General features: G+C 42.3%; 1 protein-coding gene across 6 annotated transcripts in view; it reads right to left on the bottom strand.

Moving 5' to 3' along the window:
- Positions 1-18601, bottom strand: part of DHX57 (DExH-box helicase 57) — a 20033-nt gene extending 1432 nt beyond the window's left edge. Inside the window, exons 1-22 of one of the 6 annotated variants that reach the window (XM_054061935.1) lie at positions 18299-18599; positions 17539-17767; positions 16744-16896; positions 16329-16499; positions 14787-15598; positions 12762-13012; positions 12530-12651; positions 12075-12270; positions 11185-11309; positions 9881-10014; positions 9183-9237; positions 8212-8414; positions 7061-7177; positions 6642-6738; positions 5189-5362; positions 4717-4917; positions 3676-3880; positions 2487-2582; positions 2308-2391; positions 2053-2190; positions 1175-1249; positions 615-749 (exon numbers count right to left, since the gene is read on the bottom strand). In XM_054061935.1, coding sequence (XP_053917910.1) covers positions 615-749; positions 1175-1249; positions 2053-2190; positions 2308-2391; positions 2487-2582; positions 3676-3880; positions 4717-4917; positions 5189-5362; positions 6642-6738; positions 7061-7177; positions 8212-8414; positions 9183-9237; positions 9881-10014; positions 11185-11309; positions 12075-12270; positions 12530-12651; positions 12762-13012; positions 14787-15598; positions 16329-16499; positions 16744-16896; positions 17539-17762 — 3768 coding nt within the window. In that variant the 5' untranslated portion in view covers positions 17763-17767; positions 18299-18599. Of the gene's footprint in view, positions 1-614; positions 750-1174; positions 1250-2052; positions 2191-2307; positions 2416-2486; positions 2583-3441; positions 3953-4716; positions 4918-5188; positions 5363-6641; positions 6739-7060; positions 7178-8211; positions 8415-9182; positions 9238-9880; positions 10015-11184; positions 11310-12074; positions 12271-12529; positions 12652-12761; positions 13013-14786; positions 15599-16328; positions 16500-16743; positions 16897-17538; positions 17772-18298 lie in introns of those variants that run through there. The other 5 variants (XM_054061932.1, XM_054061934.1, XM_054061933.1 and 2 more) reach the window with 5 other exon arrangements.

Raw genomic sequence — 18601 nt, 5'->3', positions numbered from 1 at the left:
TAAAGCAAGTAATTTATATCCTGCAGAAGCAGCGAATTATCAAATATGAAGTCAGACTTCACAAGACAAATAACTACTGTATTATCGCGGCAGAGAGAGAAGAGCTCTTCCCTAAGTGCCAGCTATTAAGCTGGAAATTAATTTCAGAGTTTGAGGACCCACAAAGAAAGAAACCAGAATATGTCCCTGAATTATTTACCAGTAAATAATATTTTGCTGAAGAGACAAAGCCTGGGGAGGGGCAGTGATGAGAAGTCATCTACATGTATGAAGGTGCTACACACGTGCAGGGAATCTCTGTCAATATGGAGAAGCCAGGGGAGCACTGGAATTGCAATATTTCTGCATGCAGCTTTGCAGACATGGCTCAAGATAACATGAAATGGGGGGGTTACTGCATATGCCAATTCCACTCAAAAAGGCGGCATTTAACTGTGTACCCAAGAGGACACTCAACTCAGGAACACACCATTATTTACAACTACAACAAAGGACCATTCAATCATGAAGATATTTTTAAATATTAGTAGGGACCCTTGCTCTCAACTGCTCAAGCAAAGGTGATTTATTTTACAAAAGAAGAGCATGCTTTGCAGAAAAAAATGAATCCTGACCTGGTAATTCACAGATGAAGGGTGAATGTGAACATAACCATCATTTTTGGTAACAAACTTCAGCTCTTCTGCTTTTGGTTGCATTTTGACTGCTCCTGTACTGGTCTTCTGGTATTTGCCCTCCGGCTTTTTCACCTGTATAGTAAGATAAAAAGTTATAAAAGTCTGATGTACCAGAAAACCTTTTAACCTTGTTTTAATTCTATCAAACCCAGAAATACTCAAGTAGTAACATGTCAAGTCACTACAGACAGATATTACACTTTTGGTGCTGTCTAACCATGACCATTCATTTGTAATCTCAGCCTTCTAAAAAAGCTGCAATTTAAAGTAGCTTCTTAAGAGCATTTGCTGTTGGCTTCTGTGTGACGCTAAAATCAGCCTGTAGGGACAGCAGCAGTCTAAGGCAGTACAAACTGGAGCTCAGCTGGCTCTCGCACTATAAGCTTTGGCTTTGTCAACCTAAGCCAGGCTCAAGGCTGCCACCATCAGCCTAGACTGAAAGCACGCTGTGTGGATATGCTAGACAGGAGAAAGGGAAATAAAAAGCATACTTTTACCTGGACAACATTGGGATACAGTGCAGCACACAACATAGCTGAGATCAGCTTGATGTTCTCTGCATTTGAATTTGCCTGTGAAATGAATGCATACATTAAGTATTCTACAGGTAAGTCTACAAAAGGTAAAGCCCTGCTTCTGGAATGACTGAATTCCTGAAACTGGTTCACTTCTATAACTGCCCTGCTGTGCTTTTTAAGAGAGGACCAGTTACTTCTCCTCAAGGTCTCAGGCTAGGCCTGGGCTGTGCTCCCCTCACTATCAACAAAGCAAATTCACCACCGACCATTGTGATGCCGCTTAGTGCTGAATTTAATTGTTTCCTAAGGTCTTGACTTGTCCCTGAGAGAAACCAAGCACTAGTTGTCCCAATGCAGTGAGACTAGACTACCAAACCCTTATCACCTCATTATGTAGCCCATGATAGCTGGCTTCCAGAGGCAGTGCTTTCTGAAGACTGTCCGCATGCTGAAGTATTTCAGTGCCTGCTCTGTAACGTAACTCTGTTCCCAAAATAAGGCTGGCACCAATCCCAACATTCAGGCCAGGTCATGAGTCAGACCCGTGCTTTTCCACCACTTTCTGATTTCAACATGCCAAGTCTGCAGCATTTCACTGTCTCAAAGGAGCGGGTTTCAGCTCACTTCGATGTGGGGGCCTGTTCTTCCCAGGGACAGAAGGCTTTGTGCAATCAAGCCTACCACGAGCACCTATGATGTACAGGAAGAACGAACAGATCAGGCAGGAGGCGACTGTTGCCAGTGTGAGATTATGAAGCCAGGCCGTGGCAAGAAACCCACCAGTCTAGAGCCCATCTGGCACCTAGGTCAAAGAAAAAACTGCAACGCTTTTGGAGCACTGAAATTCTGTGGATTACCTCTTCTCCTGTGGCATCCAACACGCCATCGCCTCCTTGGGACCACTTCTTCTCAATGTCCCTGGCTCTTAATCCCTCCTTCACAAACCCAATGTCAGAAAGCAGTTCTGTGAATTGCCGTTTCAGACTGGCAATTTCCTACAAACAAAGAAAGGGCTGTGATGGGTGCCACACTGAGTGAGGAGAGTCTTTTGTCATTAGGACTCTGCCAGTGTTCCAACCGGTTCCTGTGCAAGGGTACGGGAACTGACTTACCTGAAGAACTCTTCCTGACAAAAAGTTCTCCCTGCAGTAGTTATAGCTTGCCTGAGAGCCCTCTTTGATACTTAAACACCATCCCTAATCAAGAGAATGGGAGGAAATCTTTAAATGTTTCAGCTTGAATTTCAAGCACATCACAAACCTCTGAGAGATGCTACTGAATTTCAGCTCACCTTATAGGCCTGGAGAAGAGCCAGGTAGTCGCTGTTTCCTACTGCAAATTCCAACTTCTTTTTGTTTGCTTCTTCTCTTTTATCCCATGGTGACACCTAGGCAGGCAGTAACAGACTGTGTTCTTCCCCTCACAACTTAGACAAGCCATTGTGAGAGCTGCAGGGCACAATCTTTGGTATTTTCACAGCAGCTTACAGGTCAGAACGCAAATTGCCTAGTCAACAACACAGCACCTAAGCCCACTGCCCTACCTAACCACAAGAAATGCAAAGGTAGATTTGTGACTGACCAGCTCACAGAAAATATTTCTTTTGGGGCAAACTTCTCTGCTGAATGCCAAGATCTATGAAAAACACCATCTGACAAATCTTAGCAAGTTAATGTAGCTGAACTCAAATGAGAATGCCTATAACAGAGAAGAGCACAGCAAGTCTAAAATCCACCTGGGTCTGAGAGAGAGAAGCCAACAGCAACTGAGGACTTGCAAAAAGCTGAATTCAAATTATTCTACATCAGCATATAGAAACACAGAGCACATGAAGTTAAAATGCTGTAGAAAATGCCCAATAAGCATGTGGGAAACAATATGCAATTTAATAACTAGAACAATCTATTTCCAGTAATTCACAACTATCCTCAATACAAACTATTTGCACTACTGATCAAAACTTGAAGAGGGTGACTTTTCATGCAAGTCTGTGCATCGCAGTAGATTAACAACAGTAAGAGCATGGGTAAGCACAGCAGCAGATTCAAAAGAAAAAGTGAATACACAAACTGAGATCCAAACTAAACTCCACACTCACAGCTCAGACATGTAAACATCATCATTAACACTGTTCTGTAATTATTTCCAACTGCTTCTTATGTTACCATCCATTTTCAAATTTTACATCAAATTAGGACAATATGGTCTGGTGGTACTTCTTAGTTCAAACTAAAATTAATACATACTGTTTCTACTGTTCACTTGTAATATAACCAATATTCTTGTCACTGTTGCATGGTTTTGGTCTTCTGCTTATAACTGGACTTTTCAAATGAGCACTGCATTAACATACAAACAATGTAAGCTACAAAGGAGAATTAAAATATTCAAGTGTACTATGCTGCAAATTACAACAATGTTTTGCTGCTGCATGAAAACATACCAATTTCACAGCAGAATACACATGTAAGAATACTTACAAAAGGTGACTTAAAGGCCAGACTAGCTGCTATAGTTAATGCAGGATCCAGGCAGCGGAAAATGGTACCAAACAGCATTAGCTTTCCAATCCTGACATCAACAGGCAGAGATGCCAAGTGATATCCCAGAGGAGTGAGCTTTTCATCTGGAGTCAATGCTCCTAAGTCTTGGAGTCGCACCTTTGATGCCCGCAAAGATTCAGTTCTAGGGGGCTCAATTAGTTGTGACAAGACAGAGTGAAGACTTTGTGCAGAAAACATCTCCAGAATCTTAATTCTTAGGGGGGGGGGAAAAAAGATTAAAAAGGAAAAAAAAGAAAGAAAAAAAACCACCAAAACCAACAGCTTAGTTCCATACACAGGACAAAAAAAGCAAGCTCTTATAAAAACAAAACCAAAAAACCATCAGAAAACATGCTTCTAAGAACATGCTCCCTAGAAGATGACTTTAATGTGTATTTCAAGCCAGGAAATGATGTTAAATAGCTGGGGGGCAGTGTACCTCATCCAACCTCACAGAGGTCATAAGAAGAGATTCTTCTTTAGCACGCTGGGGTTTAGAATCAAGTTTTTACTGTAAAGTAATTTGTGTTGTTTCATTTCCTTTTTGTACAAAGGAGTGCATAGTGTGCAGCAGGGATAGGAGGGCCTCTTCATGTAGCATTTGCACGAAGGTGGTGCTTCATCCAGACTGCAGCTTTACTGCACCATGCAGGAGAGTTTACAGCGGAAAAGGACAGGCATCTACCATGGGTCTGGAGTAGAGGAATGCAACTCTTCTCTGGTGATGAGAGATCTGAGAGATATATCTTTTTCCTAGGATCACATGAGAGCTAAGGAATGTGGAGGACAGGGAAAACTGGTGGAGTGTTAGGGGGGAACTCTGGATGCAGAGGCAATAAGATAGTAAGATCAACGCAACCAGCCATCTAGATCTCTAGAGCAAGTTTCACAATGTGAGAAAACACTGATGAAACAAAACGTGGAGGAAGGACATTCTGCACCCTGGCTTTTTCAGGCAATATATGAACAACAACTCACCTCAGACAAAGCTGCTCCAAGGGCACTCTTTGTATTTCAGGTAACTGCTGTCTTATAAGCAAATGGTTATAATGATGGCTACTGAAAAGATGAAAGCAGACACCTGAGGCTACACGGCCTGCTCGCCCTTTCCTTTGTAGAGCGTTGGCCTTGGACACAAATGTGTCTTCTAGACTTTCCATTCCTTTGCTTGGGTCGTATCTACAGGAGAGCAAGAAACAGGTTTGTATTCATGACTGCAAAGTGAACAGGCTGGAAGTTAAACATGCAGATGCTGCCAACTTCTGCGCAGACATAACTCCCACTCCTGCAGCTGGATTTAAGTCTAGACTGGCTTCCTCCACCTTGCAGCAGCTTTCTACAGATCAAGTTCCTTCAAGTTTTTCCCAGCTCTTTGGAAAGCTAAAGTATGCAGCTCAAGGCATAAAGCAGCTTCCCAGATCACAAAGCCCCAAGGAATGATTCTCAGTACCTCTTCTCTTTCATTTTTCCAGAATCAATCACATAGACCACATCATCAATAGTGACAGATGTTTCTGCAATGTTTGTAGAGATGATGATTTTGATAACTCCTGTAGGAGGCCTGAGGAACACAGACTGCTGTTCTTCGCTAGACAGTGAAGAATGAAGTGGATAAACAACACACCTGAAAGTACAATACGACAGCATGCTCACTGCGTGTCCAGCCTTTTCCCTCCTGGGAACAATCCGCCTGCATATACTTTTGCCCCACTCGTACCAGACACTGCCCACAGCCTTCAAAGCAATATAAAACCAGCAAACCTTTCTGCCATGTCACCTCTAAGACACATAATAATAGAATCACTCGGTTTGGAAAATACCCTAAAGATCATCAAATCCAACCATTAAGCTAACACTGTCAAGTTCAGCACTAAGCCATGTCCTTAAGCACTGTATCCATACATCTTTTAAAATACCTTCAGATAGGTGACTCAACCACCTCCCTGGGCAGCCTGTGCCAATGCTTGACAACCCTTCCAGTGAAGAAATGTTTCCTAATACCCAATCCAAACCTCCCCTGGCACAACTTGAGGCCGTTTCCTCTCGTCCAGTGACCTGTCACTTGGCAGAGGAGACTAACCCCCACCTCACTACACCCTCCTTTCAGGCAGTTGTACAGAGGGATAAGGTCTCCCATCAGCCTCCCATCAGTCCAGGAACCAACAACTCCGGTTCCCTCAGCTGCTCCTTATGACACTTGTGCTCCAGATCCTTCCTCAGTTTTGGTGCTCTTCTATGGACACGTTCCAGCGCCTCAACATTCTTCTTGTAGTGAGAGGCCCAAAACTGAACACAGGATTTGAGGCGTGGCTTCACCAGCAGCAAGCAAAGGGTATGGTCACCTCCCTGGTCCTGCTGGCCACACTATTGCTGATGTATGTTCTAAGGGAGGGGATAGTTCTCAGAACAGATTTGAGCAAAAATACTGCCTCTTTTGAAGAGTCTGCCATTTATACTGCCAGAGTGGAAGAAATCACTCCAGCTAACCTTGCCATGGACACCTTGGTAAAAACTGTTCAGTCAAGGAGATCCTATTACATCTCCATGCAACTGTCTAGAGCCCAGTGCAACCATAGCTGAACATGTCTCAGCAAACATTCTGAAATGGAACAAGGGCATAGGTGAAGTTTTCAACAGCCCACCAGATCATGCAGAGCACAAAATGGAGACACTTGTCACTAGGGTCTCCAAGAACTTGAACAAATAACCTTCCCGAGTTGAGAAAATACAAAAAGAGAAAGCCAATAAGACAGTATAAAAGAACCACCCTGACTGGAGTTAAGACCTTCATATCACAAGCTGTCTCACACATTTAATAACTTTCATTTCTCCCTGGACAAAAGCAGGCTCTGTGCAGGAAGATACTCTATTTCTGGGTAAAGACCAGTAGCTTTTTGCCTTACCTCTCGCTGTGCCTGTTATTAAAAAGAGCATTAGACTGGAGCTGCTCATAAAGCATCTTGATTTCTGCTAGACCAGGTAAAAATATCAACACAGCACCTACACACGTAGATTAAAAAAAAATAAATAAAAAAAATCAATCAACAGAAAGGACAGTGTGATATTTTTATCTATGTGCAGAAGGCCCAAGTGAAAAAAAATCCAGCTCTGTTTTGCAGTTAATGTACAAAACCCACACAGGCTGCAACAGTCCTTCACTTTCCAAAGCAGACAATTCTCTCACCTTCCCCATCCCATGTTTATTGGGGCAAAACCAGTAACTACAGAAACTCTACACGCAAAACATTAGCTTTGGGCTCTGTATAAGCACACAGCCTCCATGAATCTACCTTTGTTTATCTCTCAAGGACAAGGAAATTACCTGGGGGGTATGAATGTCTGCCGGCAACTATCCACTCCAACAAGGCTTCGATTAATTCCAGATTAACTTTGTCCAAGTCCATGACAGACATTGTTTTCAACACAGTCTTGTTAACTCCTTGGGTAAACAAAATAAAGCACACAGCAAGTCCAATTCTTGTAAAAAAACATCTGCTGGATAAATTGAATCAGTGTGGCTGCACAACCAACTCTGGTTTAAACAGCATCTGGCTTAGACCAGAGGTAGTTCCATAACAAGTCAGTGTGTCACATTCTCCCTTCCATGATTTCCTCTATTCCAGTTCTTCTCTTCCCTTCTTGTGCCTTACTGGGACTCACGCTTGCCCTGTGCACAGCCTAGACCAGGACCCACCTACTAGGAGAATGACATGCACGCACACTAGTGGTAAGAGGCACCAAAAGCCTTCATATGACCACTTACAGATCATAGAATGGTTTGAGTTGGAAGGGACCTTAAAGATCATCTAGTTCCAACCCAAAATACTTTCCAACCCCAGATACCTCCAGGACTACCTTCTCAAGCTCTCTCTTCTCCCTTCCAATATTTCTTACATCAACTCAAAAAGACACTCAGATTCCCATACTCTTCTGAGGAAGAGTACCATCCAGCAGGAACCTGAAGCTTTCAAGCAACGGCTCTCACTCAATACCACTGTGGGGCTCATTGCAAGGCTGTGCAAGGAGGAACTCTTCAGGACTAAGCGTGAGGGGGATTTTGAGGATGACAGAGTGGGAAGTGCATGGAAAGGTCTGCCTCTTTTATTAAGCTATTCACAGAGTGACTGAATTTCTCAAGAAAGGCTTATGCTGAAGTGGCCTCTCTGAAGTAGGAAGATATATGCTGTGGTTTAAGTAAGGCTGCTCTAGCAAGAATAGATACAGAGAAGAAAGTGGAATTAAAAGGCATCTGGAAAGGGATGGAAACACACAGTAGCTGAAAATTCTCCATTCTCAGATCCTAAGAACTGTTTTCAGCAAAGATGTTTCTCCTAGTATAAGAGAGGTGAGAGGTTTCTGATCTTATCTAGAAATAGTAACCTGCTTAACTTCACAGGTACAAAACTCTGCTAATGTACCATGTTGGCTGGCTAATTTTATATGCCAATTTATTAGACTTAAGAAGGAGCTCACCTTTATATCGGGAAAGGAGCTGCTTTAGACTTAATTTTTGGTCCGGGTCTGAATCTCTAACAACTGTGTCAGTGCCTTCCAGAACGCCAGCACGTCTCAGGTCCTCCTCTACTTCTTCAAATGCTGTTCGTTTTTGTCTTCCATTCTGCTTGTTTTCTTGCTTTGTCTTGCGCCTGTAGGGACTACTATCTTCTAAAACATACCTGAACAGCAGAAGAACATTTGAAGTAGCATGGAAAGAAGCCTGACAGTATCCTCCTAATATTTAGCTACAGAGACAGGCTATAAAAAGTATTTATACATAAAACTGAGAGGAACTTTGTATAACTGGGTTGCAAAACCATAGACCGTATCAAGGCCAATATGCCCTTCCATATGGGGATGTCTTTTAAAAGACATGATGTGAAAAACTAGGACTGCAAACTTGATATTGACAGCTAAACGAGTAGCTCAGATCTACAATCTGCAAGTAATTTACATCAGCTGATCAGTTTACCATCTGGAATATCTGAGCAGCAGTGACTCTCCAGTAACTATAAATATTAACAGGAATATGGTACCTGAGCTGCAAGGTAGGGCCTACAAAACAGAATTGTTTGGCATCCTGCATATTTCATCTTTGGTGCTGTAATCTACCTTCGTATTTCTTTTGCTTGCCAATGTCTAACCACCACTGAAACAAGTAAAGCACAAGCACTGACAAACTCTTCATGGCAAGCTAACCTTTCTCTAAGTACTTGTGCAGTATCTAACACAGAAAGGCTTGCTTTAGCATGAGATCGCAGACCCCACTGCAGTATAAGAAGTAGGATTTAAAGTCAGCGGTTTAGTAGAATTCCAAGACTGCAGGTGATGGGGGAGATTTGAGAAGATTTAATTTTTAAATTTATGCACAGGAATACAGTAGTCTCAAGGCCCATAGTGCAACCTTAAAGGCCAAATAGATCTGAGAACATCTGGCAGTTTCATACCTTGTCATTGCAAGCACATCTTCCAGAAAAAACTGATCCACAGGAAATGTTCGACCTAAAAAAACCCCATGAGAATAAATTTCCATGCCACACAACACACATGTAGAAAAGAGGAAAAAGACAGAAGATGGTTCCAATTTCAAGTGGGTTACATACACTGACTTCACAGCTCCCATCTATACTGCAGTCTTCAACATAGTTTCTCTCTAGGACAGACTGGATGTTTTCCAAGCATGGTTTGCTAATGTGCACTTACACAGCCAGACACGTGTTTCTGTCATGGTCCATGTAATAACTTAGCAATCTAAAAGGCACGTTTGGCTAAGTGTGTACACATCCAGCTGGATCTTCTCACTGCTGCTTTTCCACAAGGATAGAGAAGAGTCTTCAGCTGCAGTGAAACTAGCTCAAGGAACTACATCATACACGTCATGACATTTCTGTCTTCTGGGGGAGGAAATTCTGCTGGTATAGAGTCAGCACAAAAAAGACTCCATTTCCAAGTCTTCTCTCCCCTAAATCTCATTGTTCCTTCCTTCTAAGTCCTTAAAATCATAGCTCTTATATAAATCCTCATCCTGACACTCTGCAAACTGGTCCCTTCTACTTGAACTGAGAAACAATTACAAGCAGAAATACTGAAAACAAACGCCTAAAACAATGAACGTGACATGATAATAATAATGAATGGTTTTCACCTGGTATGTTAATAATTGGACAGGAGTGAAAGTATTGAGAAAAAAGGTCTGCATTCAAGGTGGCACTCATTAGTATAATTCGCAGGTCTGGCCTCTGAACCATTATATCCTTCAAAACCAGCAGCAAGAAGTCACTGACGAAAACAAGTAAAAAGACATTTTAATTTCTTCAGTGTTAGCTTTCAGAGTCTCTTTTTTTTTTTCTTTCCCCTTTCTGTCCAGATTCCTGGTGTTTTCAATAGCACACATATACCACCATAGAAGCACATGGTTTTTGGAATGGCCGGAGGCTAGTTATGCAGTAAATTAATGGCAGGCAATCTGCTTACTTTTTGGTTGTCCCTTACTAGAGTGTCAAGATTACATGATAAATTCATTTAAGCAGCAAGAAGTTCTAGTTACCTTATAAATCAATTAATTTAATGACAACACAAGAACATTAGATAAATTAACTCAAAGTAACAGATGAGTCCTTTTTGCTCCTCTTCTCCACTGGAAGCGTTACTCAAACTTACTCGCTCTTTCCAGCTCAGTGTATTCTTCCGTACATTATTATTTAGTTTTGGTGGTGTGCCTAGAAGACTGGCTTGAAGTGATTTTAGATGAGAAGGAAGAAGAACCCTTGAAAGATACAAGCCCTTTTATACGGCTGAAACATAATCTGCACTGTAGAAGAATGGGTCACAGTCAAAGCCTCCCAGAAACCCTTTGCATTGCAGTGTTTCACAAGGAAAACAAAGAAAAGGATCCTTGCCACCTAGTTCACAAGGACACTGACAGATCTTATCTTTTGCCTGGCACCAGCAGTTATATAGGGTAAAAGTGCAGGAGGCTGGATCAGGACAGGATGAGACCATCTAAAACTAGTAAAATCTATAGACTGAAAGAAAACGTGAGCACTCGTCCCTTGCTGATGCTGTGCTGAAGCCTGCAACAGAAGTAATTCCCAAAAGGGCATGTGAAGAATTCAGGTATTTGGTAAAAGCTGAAACAAGGGAAGAATAAGAACAGACAACTGTGGCTAATTAAAACTCCAGCTCCATCCAAAACCTCGTTTCAACACCACTACCATGTGACAGCAGATTGGAGGCACAGAACTTTAAGAAAGACATGCTTTGTTTGCAAGCTGCTCCAACACAACTTCCTACTGCACAAAGACAAGAACCTAAATACAAACTCCTTCCACCATCCCATGTTACTGCCACAGGATCAAAAAGTCTGACTTCAGCTACTTCCATCTTTAGTCACCTTTACCCTTCTTACTATGCTTCTTCATTTTGCTTAAGGGATAAGAGATTATTTACCTTTCTTCTGTTCTTTCGTGAACTTCATCAACAATAACATGTGTGACTCCCTGCAAAGTCAGGTCTCCTTCCAGCCTTCTCAACAGCACACCAGTAGTGCAGTACAACAGTCTGGTAGCTGAGGACTTGAACGGTAAGATAAAGCATTCAGTTGACTTTATGCAGCTTAACATAGTGCAAAGAGAATATGTTTTGCTCTAAAGCATTTGATTTCAGTAGAGTGCCAGGTTTGACAGAAAGAACAAGCCACCCCTGTTGGTGAGAGGCTCAATGACTTTTCTTGCTTGAGTAAAACTTAAACAGTATCTGCTTCTTACTGAGAGCCATTGCTAACTATTAAAGTAAACAAAAAAACCTGAACTGTTTTTCCTGCAGAAGTTGCTTTCTGATAAACAAGTCAGATCGCTGTCCCTAGAAAAATTTAGTGAACCTCTTTTTTAACGTAGCTCTTGTCAAAAGACATCAGCTGCAATATAGACAAAATTTCACTTCCAAGACAGCAGTATGAATTCAACTCCCACTTCTGGCTGAGTGAAGCTGTACCCTTCAGCCTCCACTTGGGAGACAAATGGAAATGGAGACAAGCGGAAATGAAGTCAGTAGCTTTCCAGAGGACAGAACTATCACCTATACTCTCAGGCCTCTCCAACTGTCTCAATGCAAAGCAAAACAACAATAGAATACATACTACTGCACTCTCATTCTGTAAAGAGGACTGTGCAACTTGAGATGAAATAAAACATAGAATATATTTCATAGTATAGTATAAGAGATACAGACTTGCTTATCTCGCTATATGGCAGATACAGGGGAGAGATTCTTTACGCTATAGGAGCACTAAGCACGCTGTACCAGAATGAAATGAAAACCAACAAGTAAAGCATACATACCTTTACACTTTCCAGACGGATCTGATATCCAACAGTGAGTCCAATCCTTTCTGTTCTTTCTTTGGCTACACGTTCAGCCACAGAAATGGCAGAGATCCTGCGAGGCTGTGTGCAGATGATGTTTGCCACTCTGCTTGGAGATCCTTGCAATGATTCATCCAAAATAAACTGAGGAATCTGAGTGGTTTTTCCACAACTACACAACAGAATCAGGGATTAATTAAAAAGACCCACAAACTCAACACCTTCCACCCACGTAAATTAAGATGACTGCGTTCTACTTGAAATTTGCCTTCTTTCAGTAGTGTCATCCTTCACATGAAGTTCACCTAGAACTGCTGTCACTGGTCACAGATGGACCACAATCCTAACCTTTTCAGGACACGGATACATATTTCACATTCTTCTGTGTATACTTCGACACATAAAGCCTGTATGTGCAATCACACTCTTACCCTGTCATCCCGCTTACAACAAGAACTTGGTGGCTCTTAAGCAAATCAAGAATGGTTTCTCTCTCTTGCCATGCAGGGAGCTTCTGTCTTTCATACAACATGGATCGGAAGTGCCTAGAAGACTGATGCACAAAACCTGACAGCATGGCAGTAACAACCACTGGAACGTAACTTAAATATTTGTTTCTCTAAAGTAAGCCAGAAAACAGATGTACTGTTCTGTATACTATACCTTTTTCAGCCGAAACTGCATGCAGATTTTAACATTTTCATTATACAGAGACTTTGCAGGCACATCGTACTTTTCGGAAAGCTTTTTCTTCAGCTTCACATAACTTTCGTTCTCCGCAACAGCTTCTTCAGGCTCATCTTCCTCTTCCTCTGCCACTTCCTCTTCTTCCTGAGGCCGTGACACTATTGGTGCTTGAGAGAGAGAATGTATACTAGGTGTTCTTGTTACTAAGGAATAGGACTTCATCAGCACTGTAGAAGAGATACATACATTCCAGGAGCTTTCTCAACAAAGAACCATGCTGAGGGTCTGCATGACTGTTTTTGACATGCATTTAGTTCAATACTACCAGCAAACCTCCCCTAACTCCATCAAAACTCCATCTCCATCTTCCAGAGAAGAGCAATGAAGCTGGTGAAGGGGCTGGAGAACAAGTCTTACGAGGAGCGGCTGAGAGAGCTGGGGTTGTTTAGCCTGGAGAAGAGGAGGCTGAGGGGAGACCTTATTACTCTCTACAACCACCTAAAAGGAGGTTGTGGAGAGGAGGGAGCTGGCCTCTTCTCCCAAGTGACAGGGGACAGGACAAGAGGGAATGGCCTGAAGCTCCGCCAGGGGAGGTTCCAGTTGGATATCAGAAAAAAATTCTTCACAGAAAGAGTCATTGGGCACTGGAAGAGGCTGCCCAGGGAGGTGGTCGAGTCGCCTTCCCTGGAGGTGTTTAAGGAACTGGGGGATGAAGTGCTTAGGGACATGGTTTAGGGAGTGTTAGGAACGGTTGGACTCGATGATCCAGTGGGTCCTTTCCAACCTGGTGATTCTGTGATTCTGTGAAAACGAACCACAACTTCTCCAGCTCCAACCCACTTGTCACTACCCCTGCACCAGCTGTGCTCTGCAACACCGTGGTCTGGGTGGCCACATGGTGAACCAGACTGGCAACTATTTCCTGAACATTTTTCATGCATTTCTGCTCCCCTCTCCAATTCATCACACAACCACTTCTATGAAGCACAAGACTGTGATGGAAGCACCAGCTCAAATTAATTAAAACTACACTGTAACAACAACAACCAAGGCAGTGGACCAGGTACTTTGGTGCCTATTGCTTATCAACCAAAATGACATTCACTCAGACAGTAAGCCAGCCCTTGAAAGTTTTAAGGACATATTTATCTAAACAAGGTATTTTATAACATAAGAAAGATTATTTGGAATCCCCGATTTCAATTTCTGCAACACAACTGCCTTTATGTGGAGCCGTTAAAAATATTGAATAATTTGTTTTACTATACCAAAGAAATAGGCTGCCACTATTCAGGTGCTGTAAAATGTGATGGAGTTCTTGTTGGAAACTCTTGAAAATAAGTCTGCCTTAGATAAAAGTCTTGGAATTGAGAGCCTGAACGTCATCTCTGCCACAGAGTTGTATGCCACCCTGCCATAAAAGACACAGCCCCAACTATCCCCTTGTGAAATCAACCTAGTTGTGCTTGCATGCAAAAAAGGGATGATACCTTGAACAACATTCTAGAACCACTCACATTTACTTAGCCTTAAATCCACATTTACAAAATTAATTTTGAGGAGAGGTTGGTAATTTTAAGTAATTTTTTTTTTTTTGGGGAAAAAAAAAAGTTTCTAAATTGATGAGCAGTAGATGTACCAAGGCTTGCAAACAACCTTCCCTGTTCCCTTCCAAGCACACTTGGTCAGTTTTGCAGAGCTCACACCACAAAGCTCAATGACTTCTTAACCATGTATGCGGGAACATGCATGCTTCACTCTGACAACCCAAACTCACTGCTCCTTCAACTCAGTTCTTGCCAGTGGAAAACCTCTCTGCTTCAGCTAAATTATGGAAGGGACTTTCTGAGGCACAGAGATTATGGATCTGGCTCGCCATACAACCTTAATCTCCGGAAACAGATTTGGAACAGACACCTGAATTGGGCTCTCTGCCTTCTCTCTTTTTGAATCTTTTTTACTTTTCTTAGCCCAGAAACTTTACAGGGAAATTTAGTGTACCTTTGGACACTTGATCTGAACCAAATGCACTCTCTGTCTGTAGCTTTACTGAAGGAGTTGCCAGCAGGGACACAGGAGGAACACTGTACTTGTGATGAGTATTTTTAAGTAATTCGCTTATTTCAGATTCATCTTCTAAGGAAGTCACTAAGGTGTACACCACTGGTTCATTAGACTCTGCAGCTATCAAGGCCTTTCCAAAGAGGAATTCAGCAATGTGTAAACGACAGGCAAGAGGTAGATTCTCATTAGTGGAATAAAATGCCACAAGAGGTGCCTGGAGTGGATACTTGTTTTCTTCAGGAAATCTTACTTCAAGTTCATATACGGGACCATCATTGTCAAGTCTGAGATGAGCATCATCTACAGAGTTCTTGGCTGGTTTTAGTGGGTGGCTTGGAGGTAATTCATGTCTGAATCTGCATTTTGAACCAAACCTGCAGCCTCCTTGGAGATAAAATTTACATATTTCCTTTGAAGTCTGCTTTGCTGTGTTTGTAGTACAATCACCCTTCTGTTTGGATTTGCTGAGCCTGTTTGCTAGGTACTCCATTTCCAAAGTGAAAGTCCAAACTCTGTTTTGAATTCTTTCAACAAATTTTTCTCCATAGATTGACTGGAGGGCAAAAGCCTCTTCTTGTCTCTGTTCTAAACATTCTTTTTGACTGGCTTCAACAGCTGTTGTAGAAATCTGTATCTTCTCTCCATATCTTTCAGTAAAGCACTTCAATAGCAAATATTCCAATGATGCTCCAATATTACCATTGCAGGATCTCAGTACTGTCCTACAAAGCTCACTGTCAAAACCATACCTGCAATGAAACAGAGACAACATGACAACAAGTGAGTGACAGAGACTTGTATGAAGTAAAATAACCATAGATCTGCTTAACTAGGCTTACAGTAAGGAAGCACGTATGACATGAGATCCTATTAAGACTACCGGGGGAAAATCCCCACACTAAAATATTTATGTTAAAAATAACAGTGGCAGGCAGTAATTTGGTGTCTGTGAATGCTGGTCTGTTGTTTCCAAGGTGACAGATTAGTTTACGTGGCAATTGTCTCACACTTTAGAATGCAGCACACAGTAGTTGCAGGATTAGATTTCCCAGTTGAACTATATTAATTAAACTCTTCAGAAAAAGCTGAGTCCTCTGGAATATAAAACACTCTCAAACAAAGAAAAATAGTTAATAAATGCTCACATCTGAGCAAAATGGATGAAAGACACAAAGTTTTGCAACATCACCCACTTGGAAGAAACATACATATAAATGCTTCCTGAGCTTTCCCAATAGCTGTTTCATTGTCTTGGAGAAAGAACCGAAAAAAGGCTGATAAATTTGGACTTTTATTTTCATAAAAGCATTATTTTAAACTCATCTAGTCAAGGAATAAATTGGCAGGATATACAAACTCAACAGTTCTGCACATAGAACTTCCCTGAAGTCAAGAAGAAGTCCAAGCACCAAGGGCTTACTGGATCAAGTCTAGTGATTTACCTCTTCAAGATACAAATTATTCACTGAGAAGCATCACCTGGAGAGTTTGTGCACGGCAAATGAAGACACTTCGCTTTCCACAATCCTGTGCACTGGTAGATCAGCAGGCAACTTTGGTATTATGTCAGAAACTTCCTGATCTGTTGACCAGCACTGTTCATCATCAAGGTAATCGGTTTCATCATTGTCTTCACCAGAACCAGCTACTCTGATAAAAAGAGTTATCAAATTAAAATGAAGCAAATATATACTGTCGAGCAGACACTGCCCCTGCAGTTTTAAATCCTCCATTTAACTTTTGCAGACTTAATACTGTAGAAGAACAAATCAGACTCAAAACCACAGGATTTGAGATCAAATTAAAAGTTAAGGGGGAAAAAAAATACTATTTCTATTCCTAACAATGCGGCTTTTAAAGAAGAGCTAGAAATACTGCCTCCATTTAAACTAACTCTGATTCTGGAGCCAGCTCCTGCCCTTGAAGCTCTTGAAGAAGTTCTTTCACTCTTCTCTGATTTTCCGAAGTCATGTGTATGGTCTGCAAAGGCATTCTTGCTTCAGCTTTCTGTTTTGTTTGCCCTCCTCTTCTGGCAGACGCATTCGATCTAAAAATTAAAATAGAACTTAACAATGACTTATTCTTATTTGCCTGGCTCAAATTATCTTGACTGAATTAGGATGTGTTAGGACCCAATCCTGTAATTCAAAACAGGAAAACCAAAATAAGACAAGTCCATCACCGAAGGATCACTCAGTGACCAGGATGTGTGGTCACACACACATGCATGCACATATGAACTTAATCCTATGTCAAATTCAAAGTGACTTACTAAACACTTTGCTAGGTAAAGTTGTTCTCACTGTACAACCACATATTTCTAATTAATGTTGTCAGAATACATTCAGGATACTAAAGTAATTCTAAATAGCTTATTTTCCACAGCTCAGTTCTGCTTTGTAATACACAAAAATGACTATCCATTGTTTATTAGTGATTTCTGATCAAAGACATTCTGAAATTACTTTATGACAAATGAAGAAAATTAGAGGTTCCAATCTTTTTTTTTTAAAAATAACAACTTTCCCAACCATAAAATGCTAAAATGTTAATCAAAAGAAGACACATAAAAACTGCTTCATACTGAAATAGCTTCATCACTGCTCCATGTAGTCAAAGATGTCTAAAACCCATTCTTTCGAATCCCAAACACGTCTATGCCAAACCCTCTCCAAATTGACAGAAATACCTAGATTCCAGCCTTGGTTCCTCGAAGAGACAAAAGTCATCTCCATCATCCCAAATTTTAGTTGAACATTTCCGATTTCCACCAAGTTGTGACTTGTTTGAATGGCCACTGCTGCGTCCTCCTCTTCCACTTCCTCCTCCTCCGCTGCCTCCTCTTCCACCACCTCCTCTCCCTCTTCCTCCTCCTTTGTTGGGCTTCCCTCTCTTCCTCCCTGCTGAACTCATGTTCCCTTGCTGAAGAAAGGGAAAAAATAGCTTTTAATTATGAAGACGATTTAGCACATTACAAATATGTGGGCACACTTTACATTATTTGTTTTTCTACGTGGCAAGAGACAATACCCTCTCAAACCGCAGTTAATTGCCTCTATGCTGGTGTATTTGCAGGCAGTGAAGCACAGTATATTCTTCGAGAGGACCGTTAAACGTGGTTTTAGAAAAAAAAAAGTAATATTCCTCACAGCTGTCCTACCAAAAAATACAGGATCTGGCAAAAGGATGAGCCTACCAGCAGTGCTGCCCAGCCTGGGACCTCCAGGTCTGTCACTCTGATGGGACGTTCTCGGACACAGCAGCCCAAAGGATAAACCTTTGGGGGAACTTTCGTAGCAGAAAGCAGCCTGCGCCCTGACACTTTTCAACCCAGAGGAGTTCGCGAGAAGAGTAAAAGGTCGGGGGGGAACTGAAGTCAAAGCTACAGCCACGTTAACCTGCGCCTGAGCTACCGAGACGGCCCACCGCAGGGGAGCGATTAGGGACACCTGCCTCGGCAAGCAGAAGCCCTCCTCTCCTTCTCACAGCAGGGTCTTCACCAGCTCGGACCCGGCAAGCTCGTATCAAGCGGTTGCTGTCAGTGACAGAACGGCCTGACAGCAACCCTGGCAACTATAGCGTTGCGGGGCGGGGAGGGAGGGAGGGGAGGCTCGGCTCGGAGGGAGCTCGGGGTCTCGGAGGGGTCGCTGCAGTGGGGCCCTCCCTTGCCAGGGCTGCTCCGCCCTCCCGGTCCCTCCCGGTCCCGCGGGGCCCACCCCGCTCCAGCAGCTCCGCTCCGCGCCTGCCGCGGC

Source organism: Cuculus canorus, chromosome 3 (genome assembly GCF_017976375.1).
Source record: "Cuculus canorus isolate bCucCan1 chromosome 3, bCucCan1.pri, whole genome shotgun sequence".
In the NCBI taxonomy this organism is placed as follows: domain Eukaryota; kingdom Metazoa; phylum Chordata; class Aves; order Cuculiformes; family Cuculidae; genus Cuculus; species Cuculus canorus.
The sequence above is the reverse complement of the archived record's forward strand: the minus strand, read 5'-3'. Positions and strand labels throughout refer to the sequence as shown.